The sequence below is a fragment of the Topomyia yanbarensis genome, unplaced genomic scaffold (genome assembly GCF_030247195.1).
Source record: "Topomyia yanbarensis strain Yona2022 unplaced genomic scaffold, ASM3024719v1 HiC_scaffold_130, whole genome shotgun sequence".
Classification (NCBI taxonomy): domain Eukaryota; kingdom Metazoa; phylum Arthropoda; class Insecta; order Diptera; family Culicidae; genus Topomyia; species Topomyia yanbarensis.
Window position 1 is genome coordinate 47,297 of NW_026683306.1, and position 13,560 is coordinate 60,856.

Here is a 13,560-nt window from a genome sequence, read left to right on the forward strand (position 1 = left end):
TGGTTTAGATAGTGGTGATCGCAACTGGGTGCACAGATGATCGATCGCTGATAATGGCTGCATGCTTGTGTTGGTAGCAATTGGTAACCATAGGGTAGTAATGTCACATCCTCAGACATCCTCACCTACCCTGAAGTTGACAGGAACTTCTGAAATAAATAAACATACTCCCTTTCGATGCATTGGATGGATACTACCGTACGATCTAGTTGAGTGAGTTGTTTGCTGTAGCTGATGAACATGGTGTTTCTTGTGTTGGAAGGATGCACAGCTTCGCTACTGGTCGACGAAGGAATCCAGATACTGTTTTTACGGTGGCCACTCGTACCACGTTATCATCTCCTGGGTGCAGCTCGTGAATTCGACCCATCTTCCAGCGCATTGCAGGTTGGTTTCCGTCTACAATAGTCACCAATTGGCCGGTCTCTACCTTCACTGGTGGTTCCCAATTTTTAGTTCTGCCTTGTAGTTGTGATAAATATTCTCGCCGCCAACGCCTCCAGAAATCCTGAAGCTGACGTTGTACTAGCTGCCATCGATTCAACCGATTTAGTTGTACATCGGTGTAGTCAGGCTCAGGACTAGCTTGAAAGGATCCTCCGGTTAGAAAGTGACCCGGTGTCAACGGTTCTAGGTCTGTTGGATCATCCGACATAGGCGTCAAAGGCCGAGAATTTAGACAAACTTCTACCTGGATCAACAGTGTGTTGAAGTCTTCGTACAACGTAGAGTTTTCCCCGAGCACTCGAAGTAGGTGAAATTTAGCTGAACGTACAGCGGCTTCCCACAAGCCTCCGAAGTGTGGGGCACGTAGTGGGTTGAAATGCCACTGAATGCCATCCTTGGCGCATTCCTTTGAAACCATTTCATGATACTTCTTATTTTTCAGCAGCGTAAAGAGTTCTTTTAATTGATTTCTGGCACCAACAAAATTTGTTCCATTGTCGGAATACACATCTGTAAATAAGTCCCGTCTAGAAATAAAGCGTCGCAGCGCCTGAAGAAAGCGTTCTGTAGACAGGTCAGTAACCAGTTCCAAATGTACTGCCTTCGTGCTCATACATACAAAAACCGCTACGTATGCCTTGATCGTGGGTCGACGTCTGCCATCCCGAATGTACACCGGTCCGAAATAATCCACTCCGGTTTTTGAAAACGTCTTGCAAACTGTAACCCGAGCAGCCGTCAGTCCACCCATTTGCTGCTTGATGGCCGACGGTTTGGCTCTGAAGCATCGAAGACATTGGTGAACTATCCTTCTGCCCACATTTCTGCCACCCAAAGGCCAATACCGTAATCGTACTGTACTCAATAGCAATTGAGTTCCCGCGTGTAATAGTTTCTCATGGTAGTGTTTAAATAGCATCGCCGTCAATAAATGTCTGGCTGGCATAATAATCGGGTGTTTTGTATCGAACGATTCCTGAGAGTGACTTAACCTGCCACCTGCACCTGCAGAATACCATCTTCCCCTATAGCTGGGATGAACCATCGAAGCGGGGAACCACGAGAAACAGATTTTCCACCTTTCAGAGCATTTAGGTCATCTCCAAATGATTCCTGCTGTACCTTCCGTAGTATTACAGTTTCCGCTTCTCGCAGCTCGTTTGTACTGAGAAATCCCTTTCTCTTACCGCTTTCCTTGTGCTGTAAGATAGCAATTAACCGTAACCAATAAGCAGTGGCCCGGATGAGCTGACTGTAGGATGGGAATTTTACAATGAAGCTTGTTGTGAACGTTGGCAATTTAGTGGCGATAACGGTTACTGTACTTCGTCGCATTTCTGGTGCATCAGTACAATTAATATTCGGCTGACTAAGCCATTTATCAGCTTCCTCCAGTAACCAGTCTGGGCCCTCCCACCACAAACTGTTCCCTTCTAGTGCATTCGGTAGAATACCACGCGATATTAGACGTGATGCCAAGAATGATTTTCCGAAATAGCCTGAATTTTTGATACACGATTCGCCACAAAACTACTCCAAACATTTGGTGATTCTGCTTTCAGTCACTGAAGAACACACGTTGAGTCGGTCTAGAAATAAACCTTGCTGATACCCTTCACTACATCCGAAACTTTCTCCACAAGCTGCGCCGCTAGTAGAGCGCCACACAACTCCAGTCTCGGTAACGTTTGAACCATTAATGGTGCTACCTTCGATTTCGAAGTTAGAAGCTGGACTGTAATTCTTCCGTTGGTATCCCTACTGCGAAGGAATAAGCAAGCTCCATACGCCTTCTCAGAGGCGTCTGAGAAACAATGGATCTCGATATTTACGCTTTTCGGTGCGACCGCACATCGTGGAATCCGAAGCAAATTTAGCGAAGGCAGTTGTAGCTGATATCTTCGCCACTTCTCACCTACCGTTGTAGGTATAGATTCGTCCCATTCCAAACGTTGCCCATCTTTGTTACGATAGTTCCACAGTTGTTGCATATAAATCTTGGCCATTACGATGGTCGCCTCCAAGATCCCCAAGGGGTCGAAGAGTGATGCGATGATAGACAGAATCATGCGCTTGGTTAGAAATTGATTTGGTGTAAGTGTAGGTATAGTAAATTGAAATTTCAGGCAATCCGTTTTGTGCAGCCATGATAACCCAAGGGTTTTAACTGTATCATCTTTATCCCAAGTAATTTCGTCCGCCTCTGGTAGTGCCCGAATTTCCTTCGGTATTCCTTCCAAGACCCTTTCGCAGTTGGAAACCCATTTTCGTAGTCTGAATCCACCGCTCAACATCATTGAATCAAATTGCATCCTGAGCTGCAAAGCGGTTTCGATGTCACCAGCCCCAGATATTACATCGTCCATGTAGATGTCTTCATCTGCTGCTTGTGCTGCAAGAGGAAATCGACCTTGTTCGTCAAATGCCAGCTGTTTGAGTGTCCGTGTGGCTAGAAACGGTGCTGGTTTTGTGCCGTAGGTGACCGTCGTAAGCTCGAACGTATTAACCATTTCTTCATGTGCCTGAAACCTCCACAAGATACTCTGTAAGGGTACATCTATCTGATGCATATTAATCTGCCGAAACATTTTTTCGACATCAGCGACAACCATTACCTGGCGAGTTCGACAACGTAATATGATTGCGCGAAGATCCTGCTGCACGATTGGTCCGATGAGTAACGAATCATTTAGCGAAATTTCAGTTTAGGTTTTGCATGAAGCATGGAAGACCACTCTAACCTTAGTCGTGGTACTGGACTCTTTCACTACATGATGATGCGGTAAGTAACATCGTTTGACCTCGTCTTCCTGGGAATCGTCCACTCTTCGCATGTGTCCGAGCTGAAGCTATTCTGTCATAAAATGCTCATATTGTCTGCGAAGTTCATCGTCCCTGGAAAGCCTTCTTTCCAGTCCTTGAAAGCGTTTCATGGCGATATCCTTTGATGACCCTAACCGTTCCAAGACCGCCTCGTTCTTGGGAAGTGTTACTGTGTACCGACCGTTTGATTCTCGGTGAATAGTGCGCCCAAACTGCTCCTCACAGCGCGCCTCCTCTGGAGAGTAAATTTTGCCACTTCCCACTTCCTCGCAGGACCAAAACCGCTCTATTAACTTCTCCAAAGTGTCAGATACCGCCATGTTACATACTATGCATGTGGTCTTTCTAGTAGAATCAACTTCTCCGGCAACCACCCAACCGAAAACCGACTCGGTAAGTAGTGGTAAACCATTGCCCAGCGATAATTCATTGCCTTCTTAAAGAAGCTAAAGAATGCCTGAATGCCCAGCACTAAATCCACACCTTTTGATTGGAAGAAAGTGGGATCCGCTAGATCGATTCCATCTGGGATCTCCAATCCCCATATTTGCACTGTTACTGTAGGTAGATTGACCGTAACCCTTGGCAAAACAAGAAAACTCATTTTGTGCGAAAATGACGAGATTTGAGGTTTGACTGTCGCTTGAAATCGTTGGTTAACCTGAGTTGACGCATGGCCAACGCCTAGGACAGAAATGTCCACCTTCTCTCTTGACACATTCAAACGTTGACATATCCTTTCCGAGATAAAATTGCATTCTGAACCGGAATCAAGTAAAGCTCGCGCTGGGTAGCGAGCTCCCCCGTCGTCTTCGATAATGACTACAGCCGTAGCAAGAAGTACATTGGATGTTCTCTTCTGAGCAGGCATGGGAAAAATCATTTCACGAAACGATCAATTTGAAATCATCCACCAACATGCTCTTACTGTGAAACCCGATCACGGCAACCCTTCTTGTGCAGAGTTACACGTTCATGCGAAAGCGAGAAACAAAACACAAAACTGAAAAAAGTGACAGCGCCCGGCTATGATTCATTCTCCATCGCATACGTAGTGTTTTGAATGAAAGCAGAAAGGATCGCAAATGAATGCATTCTTTCATTCACAAAGATTCATTTCGACGACGCTGTACTCAAAAAAAGATACTGTTGCAATTTATCCAGGAAGTGGATAGAAAATTCCACTTCAAAGCAGATGAGAATTACGAATATAAGCAAGCACCGCTGATGCTCGAAAATTTCAAAAGGAACATTTTAAAATGCACCCTGCTGTCTACGCAGTACTGAATTTACCTGCAGCGCCTTACAAGAAAACCGAACCGCGGTGCCGTAACATAGATTGTTTGAAAAATACGAAAATATTAATTGAATAATTTTCATGTATGACATGTACAAGCATGCATTTGCCCGGAAATAACTTCTTAAAACGATTCCGTGCATATCACAATATCAATTTCAAGTGGATTCTAGTGCAATCTACTTCTCAACATTGATTATAGTGTACATTTGCACTATAAAGTTGACCTAACCCAACCAGAGAATACAATCTCATATTCATTTGTGAACTAAAAGTTGATTCACTTGTGAATGTTTACAGTACAATCTTCCGATTCAATCCGCGAATGAAGAACACGATCTTCTTCATTCAACATAGTACGTGTCATTCTTTTACCTGTCTCACATCTTCGGAAGTTCATCTCTACCTACGTTCAGTTGTGTTCTTTTGGAGAATTTTAGTCGGATCGTGAATGAACGACAGGCTGCTGTCAAAGCAATGAACGGATTCGCCAAGAATCATGCGAATGAATGATAATTCCCATCCCTGCTTCTGAGCGAAGTTTGATGCAACAGTTTCGGTAGCAGCCACATTTGCTACCCTCGTATTTGTACTTGGAGCGGATTTTGATGGTTTGTTGCTTGTAGATGCACCAATTTCATTTGCTTGGTCCCGGGAACTGCCTTCCCCATCCGCCTTAAAGCATACCATCGTGTGATATCGGCCTTTACATTTCCGACAGGAGTATTTTGACGAACAGTCTTTGGCTTGATGACCCCGTTTGAAGCAGTTTCGACAAAGAGACTGAGAACGAAGCAATGATTCTCTGTTCGCCACCGTCATTCGCTGGAAAACTTGGCAGGTGTACAACCAATGGTTTTCTGGTCAGGCACAACACTTTCCAACCGATGATGATTGCACTGCATTATGGCTAACTCGAAATTGTGGTGGCTTCCTTTTAATGGGTGATGACTCTCGTTTATGCTCCGTAGATTTCGTCGGAAGAGATTCCAGTATTCTGATACGACGTTGCAGGGATTCTGTGGTCTTTCAATGTGTCCTGTTCCTTGGTCGACGAGTGTTCTTCCCAGCCTCGCCGTGTGTGTGAGTTAGCGGTGAACCGTGAGCACAGCATATTTATTAGTAGTAGGTCCTTTTAATCCACAGGTTGTACTATTTGATCCAGAGTGTGTATGATCCTTTCAAATCCATCCCAAAGGTTGTTTAACTCGACAGCCGATTTCTTTGAAACTGTAGGAAGTTTAAACAGTGATTCGACCTGACGTTTCTTCAGCAATTTGCTATTATTGTATCGCTTGAGTAGCATTTCCCAAGCAATCACATAATTTCCCCTCGTGATCTTAATTGGATCGATCAGAGCCTTTGCCTCGCCTTCAAGGCATCCCTTCAGATAGTGGAATTTTTCCACTTCTAGAACTTCCGTTTTCCAGTGAATTAATGACGTGAAGAGGTCCCTGAAGCTTAGCCACTCATCGATGTCACGGTTCAGTGTATTCCTACCGATTAGTTGTTTACATAAATCGCTCCAACTATTTTTACTTTTTGACGAGATTTGTGAAGTTTTTATCGTTGTTTGTCGTGTTAATCGACTCAGTATTTTGTTTTTAACATTGTTATTGTGCAGTGTGAAAGTGTCTCCTGTTTGCTTTTGTGTTGCGAAAAAATCAGCGAAGAACGTAATTGAGTGAACTTCTGTGACTTAACCACCAAACTTTCCACCGACCGCAGCGCCATCTATATTTCATTGTTCGCATTCTCTGATCGGCACGCATTATGGCAAGTGTATGTGATCACTGCGCGAAAACCGTCAAATCGGATGACGACTTTATTGAATGCATGGGTTTTTGCAAAAATGTGGTACATATGCAATGTGGGAAACAACTTAACAAGCCGTTTTTGAAAAAAACTTGCGGAAAACCCAAACTTATTTTGGATGTGCAATGAATGTGTCAAGCTGATGAAGTTTGCTCGCTTTCGCGACACCGTTTCTTCACTTGGATGTGTTATCGCTGCTATAGCTGGGAAAACGGATGACGTCTGTGCTGAGCTAAAGGCCGAGTTATCCAAAAAAAACAGCAAATTTCGCGCCTGGCTAGAAAGGTTTCAACAGCTACTCCAGTCAGGCCAAACTCCGGTACCTCTCGACCACCTCAGAAACGTCGTCGCGAGGATGGCCCTGATCCGAGCAATATTCTTGTTGGTGGTCGAAAGCTAGTCGATAATAGCAACATTTTTACGGTTCCACCTCCCGCGCCGTTGCTCTGGATGTATCTTTCGCGCTTTCATCTTAGCGTTAGCAAAGAGACTGTCGAAAAAATGTCTAAAGAAGGATTAAATTGGAACGAGGAGATAAAGGTTATTCCGCTTGTTAAAAAAGGCATAGACGTCAGTACTTTGAACTTCATATCCTTCAAAGTTGGAGTTCACTCAAAGTACCGTGATGCAGCTCTTAATCCTGACACATGACCGCAAGGCATACTGTTCAGGGAATTTGAAGACAGCCGTACCCAGAACATTTGGAGTCCGCCGACTGATTTTCCACCGCCTCCAGAAGAAGCATGTATCTCTCTAATGCAACCCGGCCCATCAATGGTCCTGCAGAGGACTCCGCAACGATTGGCCATGCCACTGTACCAAGCCACACCGCCCTTGTGAAGGAGTATCGATGCCGATCGCATACTGGGATGCAACGCAGTTGGTACTATGGAAGCCCTCGATCCCCCCGCTACAGTCGAGCCCTTGCCGCCAGCGTTCATCAGTCGTCCCGGTCCTGTATGTGTGGGTGGGGAAAGGGTCTTCCAAGCCGCCTTTCTCGGCAAGTATAATAAAAATTGTAACGATACAACGGTTGAACCGATTTACGCTTCTAGCTCATCGTACGAATCTCGCCGCAAGCTGCTACCACCCCGTTCCTGCTCTCCGCATTCCGCCATCGGGTTCCAACGCATACTGGGACGCACCGCAGTTGGCACTATGGAAGCCCTCGATCCCCCCGCCACAGTCGAGCACTTGCAGCCAGCGATCATCAGTCGTCCCTGTCCTGTGTGTGGGATGGGTGAAAGGGTCTTCCAACCTGCCGCAAATGGCAAGTATACATCTGTTCCGAGCACTTCAAGCGCTGATGTATTCTTCGCTTCCAGTTTTTTGCCTTTTGCTCCGACATCTTGTTATCAGATGCCAACCATTTCTCTCGACGACGACGATAGTCGAATTTTGGGGCGCGACGCAATTGATTCGGGATGCCTCGAATCCCTCACCACAGTCGACCAGGCGACCGTGAACCGTTCCGATACTGTTCGTGAGATTGACGAAAGGATCTTCCTACACGGCAAAATGGCTTCGCTCTCTGCTGTAACTGACCCGTCCTCCAACAACATCGAGGTTTACTACCAGAATGTTGGTGGCCTAAATTCATCAACGGACAGCTATTTGCTCGCGACCACGGGTTGCTGTTACGACGTTATCGCCTTGACCGAGACGTGGCTCGACAACCGTACTCTGTCTCGCCAGGTCTTTGGTTCAACATTCGACGTCTACCGCTGTGACCGCAATGCCCTCGACAGCCACAAGACATCAGGCGGTGGTGTGCTTATCGCCGTTCGCTGTGGTATAAAAGCCCGAGTGATCAACGATGACCGGTGGGCGAGCTCCGAGCAAGTGTGGATATCAGTGAAACTTGCCGATCGCAATCTGTTCCTGTGTGTTGTGTATTTTCCACCTGACAGAATTCGTGATTCCAGCCTGATCGATGTACATCTTTCCTCCGTTTCTTTTATCGCCTCGATCGCCGCCCCGTCTGATGATATCGTTATACTGGGCGACTTCAACTTACCTGGCTTGACGTGGTGCCAAGCAAGTAATGGTTTTCTACGATTGGATATCGAAAAATCTGCGCTTATTAACAATGCCAGTTGTATTTTGGACAACTACAGCAGCGCAACTCTTCGGCAAATTAATAATGTCACCAACGAGAATGGACGTACATTGGACCTCTGCTTTATAAGTGCCCGGGACTGCGCTCCGTACTGCTGCACTGCACCGACTCCTTTAGTCAAGCAGGTGCGTCATCATCCCCCACTACATCTTGTATTCGCTGGTAACCTAGGAGTGAATTTTGAAGACGTCTCAAGCTCTATCGTCTACGATTTTAAAAACGCTGACTACGACAGCATCGTTAGCACGCTGTTGGATATAAACTAGGACGAAAATATTAACAATGATGACGCGAACGAAGCAGCGATGACGTTTTCTAGTATTCTTAACTACCTTATCGACCGCCATGTACCAAAACGAACAATTAGTACACCGAATGAACACCCTCCCTGGCAATCAACCGTCCTTAGACGTTTAAAATCTGCCAAACGAGCTGCATTTAAAAAATTCTCGAAGCATAAGACACTTGCATTACGAAATCACTACTTTCAACTCAACCACGAATACAAACAACAAAGCAGACGCACCTTTTTTAGACACCAGCGAAACGTCGAGCGTCAACTGAAATCCAAGCCCAAGTCGTTCTGGAAGTATGTTAACGAGCAGCGAAAGGAATCCGGTTTTCCATCTTGTATGTCGTTTAATGGAGTTTTAGGCACCGACACTAAGGAAATTTGCCAACTGTTCTCCGACAAATTTTCAAGCGTTTTTTCCAACGAGCGCTTGCCACCACAACAAGTCGCTGCCGCCGCTAATTTAACTCCTTCTCTAGGACGAACCATCAACCGTATTTGTGTCGATGATGCTGCCATTCTTGCAGCAAATGCCAAACTGAAAGCATCCTGTTCCCCGGGTCCAGATGGTGTTCCCTCGATTTTTGTCAAAAAGTGCATCAGCGGGCTTCTTGAACCACTTCGGCGAGTCTTCGAGCTATCTCTCACTACTGGTACATTCCCTTCCTGCTGGAAAGCAGCGCACATGTTTCCAGTTCATAAAAAAGGAAACAAATCGAACATTGACAGTAATTGCACCCTGGCATGTCCACATCAATCACGTCTGCATTGTGTAACGGTCGTTCGCGTATTTTTGACTCCCTACTCTGCTCATTGGGACCCCTCTTTCCATCAGGCCTGTCCAGTATTGAGCGAATAAAGTTCGTGAGCTCATTTTGCATTCTTACTGACGTGGCATCCGGTGTCTTGCTTCTCGCCACTCTCATCGACTAATGCTTGAGGCAATAACCATTTCATCCCGATCGAACTTCCTTTTGAAATAGTCCTCGCCAAATATGGTGGTATTTTGTGAAGGGTACTCACGATGCCTTCGGGAATCGTTGCGAAAAAGTTTCCCTAAAAACTGATATTTGGCATCCAATTCCCACTTCCGCTATTCTACCTCGAATCATCAATTAGTACTCTACCTCATCGTTTGTCAGGTGGTAAGCTTCGGGAAATTTGTTCGTCATTATGAGCAAGTTATTATATCATAATATCACAAAATACCCGAAAACTTTCACAACACTCAAGTATCCGAACTGTAGTATATATTTGAAAAATTGGCTATCAGAGAACTATGTAAAGATATATGTAGAGAGAAGTATCTTCCTAAATAAAGATCATAAACAAAAACTTGAACCTTATCATTTACATCAGAGAAAACCTACTCAAGAAAATAGATTGATCGAAGCAAGCTTTGAAGAGAAGTGACGTGTTTTTACTTCTTTGCTGCCTATTAATTTTTTCTTCATTTTAGAGTGAAGAAAATTAATAGTACTTCGGAAGAAGGAATTGCGGTTCCCGAAGAAGAATAAGAGGAAGTGAAGAACGAAAGGAGAGAATACCCGAATTTTTCTCCTTGAAGAAAGGAAGTCAGACAGTTTCAAGACCAGACAAGCAGTATTCGAAGTTTGAAGAAGAAGCATTCTAGGAAAAGAAAAGGATAAGTATTATTTTGCTATTTTTTATTTCTATTGATAGCGTTTTTTTAAATTTTGTGTTGTGTTTAAAATTATTCCGATCCATTAAATATTTTTCACATGGACGGTGACCCGAGTGATCCTCTTGAGCTTATTGATTCTCAAGATGATTTACCTAATGGTCAAAATTTAGAACCAGGTATAAAAAATATCCTCTATCAGCTAAAGGTCCATTTTCGGTATATTTCAGGAAAAAGGAGACACCTATAAATGTTCTCCTTATTTCTGCTGAAATTTATAAAAAAAATTAAATCAGTAAAAGAAATAAAAAAAATCTCTTTAAGCAAATTAAGAATTATTTTTTCTGATTGTGATGAGGCAAATTTATTAGTCACATCAAAACTTTTTATACCGTGTTTATATTCCATGCGATCTCGTTGCGATTGATGGAGTAATTTTTGATGAAACTATTGATTGTAATGATATCATTAATTTTGGTTCAGGAGAGCTTAAAAACAAAAAAAATTTCTTCTGTTCAAATATTACATAGCGAACGTCTATATAAAAAAGCAAACGATGATACACTGATAATATAACTTCGTAAATATAATGAAATCGATCATGCAATGCACGAATTCATTCGTTGTTTTCTGCAACGAAGTACTTTCGTGCATTGTAACTAGTAGGTTTCGTTCATTTCATGAAAAAGAATGGCCGCTTGGTGAACGAAGGCTTTCGTAAATTTTACACGTTTAATGTATACCGCACGAATGTAATCGTTGATAACGACACTAATTTTCGTGAATGAAACGAAATATTTCGTTTATTTTAATAAAAGTTTGTGTATAATACGAACGATTTCATTACTCACACGAATTTATTTCGTTCATCTTAGGAATGTTTTCGTATTCATTATTTTTGCAATCGATATTTTAGGATCTATGTTTGACAACGATTTTTTAACTAACTAAAAGAATCGATCTGGCAAAATCGATTTTATTTCAACCTGCTCACCTGTATTGAGGACTAGAAAGATTGTGGTGTGATGAAGTGGACGCTTGATGAACACAAGTTTTAGTAAATTTTACTTATCTAGTGTACATGGCACGAATGAAACGAAATGATTCGTTTGTTTCAATAAATGTTTGCGTATATTACGAACGACTTCGTTGGTCGCACGAATACATTTCGTTTATTTTAAAAAAGTTTTCGTATTTGTTAGCATCTTATTGTTTTCATTCGATCTTTTGGGATCGATGTTTGACAACTTCGATTTTTTTAATTTAAAACAATCGATGTGGCCAAATCGATTTTACTGTGGTGTGAAGAAATGGCCGCTTGATGAACGAAAGTTTTCGTAAATTTTACTTATTTAGTGTACATTGCACGAACGTTGTCGTTAAAAACGACATTATTTTTCGTGAATCAAACGAAATGATTTGCTTATTTTAATAAACATTTGTGTATATTACGAACAATCTCGTTGGTCGCACGAATTCATTTCGTTGATCTAAGAGAAGTTTTCGTAATCATCTTTCATCGTTCATCTCTCGTCATTCTCGATTAGTTAAATTTTGTGAGGAGTAAAGTGCATAACGTTAAAAGTTAATTAAGTAGTTAATTTCTCCGGGTAAAATAGTGGCCCTGTAACTAGAATCTTCATCAAACCGCATCTAGCAGCGCAAGAAACCATACAGCATGGCTGTTAAAGCAATCACCGATGAAGCTCACTTCCAAACCGAACTAGCCGCAGCAGGAGGAAAATTGGTCGTTGTGGATTTTACCGCAGCTTGGTGTGGATAGTGCCGAAACATATCGCATTTGTTCGATCAGCTTCCGGCGAAATATCCAAAGGCTGTGTTTCTCAAGGTGGACGTCGACAGATGTACCGAAACGGCGCCATCCCAGGGCATGTCGACCATGCCAATGTTTATTTTCTACCGAGCCAGAACAAAGATTGACAGGATGCATGGTGCAGACATTAATGGACTTGAAGCCAAAATACAGAAACATTACGTCGCCAGCTTGTATGAATCTGGAGAAGATTACGGTCATGGAATGTTGGACTTGAACACCTTCATCCAGAAGAACCAGTGCGAATGTTTGAACGAATCGAACGACCACCCGATGGTGTATGCGCTCAGTTCCAGCGGTGGTCATCTGGTGTCCGATTGTGACGAACAGTTGATCATTTCGATTACGTTCAATCAGCTGGTCAAAATCAGTGCCATCAAGTTCAAAGCACCGCCTTCTCACGGTCCGAAAAAATGGTGAGAATCTTTATCAATCAACCAAGCACTATCGATTTCGATATGGCCGAATCGCAAGTTTCGGTGCAGGATCTGGTACTGGGGCAGAACGATCTTGTGCCGGGATCGCCGATTCCGTTGCACTTCGTTAAATTTCAGAACGTGCAGAATATGCAGCTGTTCGTGAAGGATAACCATTCTGGTGACGAGACGACCATTATCGATCATTTGGCCTTCATCGGGTCACCGATTCCAACGACTAAGATGGATGACTTCCAGCGGGTGACTGGGAAGAAGGGTGAAAGCCACTAGATTGTTTGAGCCGCCGGGAGAAGGATGGTTAGAAGGCGGTGGATACGTGCGGTGACGAATATGTTTGATCTCATATTTAAAAGGTTAAAGATAGTGATGCGCGTGAACTTGTTCTTTTTATAAATTGTTCAATAAAATAATGAGCAGGAAAAAATGGCATATTATTTTGATATTGCTCCGGCTGAGAAAAACTCAATCTTATTCATACAAAACCAACGAGCAGTTCGCGATGGCTCAGCTGAATCCGTACAGCTCCGGATTCTGGATCAACTGGAAATCTTCCTGAAACCGGCGGGCACGGATACGGCTACTAAATAGTCAGACTGAGACCGTCGTGATGAATTGTTGACGTATTCTACCTCTATTGAAACTTTTTTGACGTTGACGGTTTGACGAATAGTATTTGTAAATATTACAAAGATGTTCGTATATAGCAGCGAACAATTCGTTTGTCGAATGAAGCTGTTTCGTAATAAGCCAACGAAAGTCGTTTCGTGGTATTCACGAAAAATTCGTAATAAAAAAATAAAAATGTTTCAATAGAACTACGAACGATTTATCATATGTACGAAAAAAATCGTATA

The 13,560-nt window shown here is 43.2% G+C and overlaps 2 protein-coding genes and 1 pseudogene across 2 annotated transcripts; 1 reads left to right on the forward strand and 2 right to left on the reverse strand.

Annotated features, from left to right (window-relative positions):
• Positions 1-205: 205 nt before the first annotated feature.
• LOC131694743 (uncharacterized) lies at positions 206-1,366 on the reverse strand. Its single transcript, XM_058983232.1, has one exon. It carries the CDS (start codon positions 1,364-1,366, stop codon positions 206-208), a length of 1,161 nt encoding a protein of 386 aa, XP_058839215.1.
• A 68-nt stretch (positions 1,367-1,434) lies between these two features.
• LOC131694744 (uncharacterized) lies at positions 1,435-3,281 on the reverse strand. The gene is made up of 3 exons (XM_058983233.1): positions 3,189-3,281; positions 2,060-3,062; positions 1,435-1,946 (listed from the first exon to the last, which is right to left on the reverse strand). The coding sequence occupies exons 1-3, from the start codon at positions 3,279-3,281 to the stop codon at positions 1,435-1,437; spliced, it is 1,608 nt and encodes a 535-aa protein (XP_058839216.1).
• An 8,658-nt stretch (positions 3,282-11,939) lies between these two features.
• Positions 11,940-13,019, forward strand: LOC131694742 (thioredoxin-like protein 1; annotated as a pseudogene).
• Positions 13,020-13,560: the final 541 nt, after the last annotated feature.

What these genes read in the sequence shown, in the direction of transcription:
- LOC131694743 (XM_058983232.1), bottom strand. Translation starts at nt 1,366, where the DNA reads ATGCTATTTAAACACTACCATGAGAAACTATTACACGCGGGAACTCAA.
- LOC131694744 (XM_058983233.1), bottom strand. Translation starts at nt 3,281, where the DNA reads ATGCGAAGAGTGGACGATTCCCAGGAAGACGAGGTCAAACGATGTTAC. An exon ending in AGTCCAGTACCACGACTAAG is followed by an intron (nt 3,063 to 3,188) that starts GTTAGAGTGGTC and finishes CGAACTCGCCAG; the next exon opens with GTAATGGTTGTCGCTGATGT. An exon ending in AGTTTCGGATGTAGTGAAGG is followed by an intron (nt 1,947 to 2,059) that starts GTATCAGCAAGG and finishes TCAAAAATTCAG; the next exon opens with GCTATTTCGGAAAATCATTC.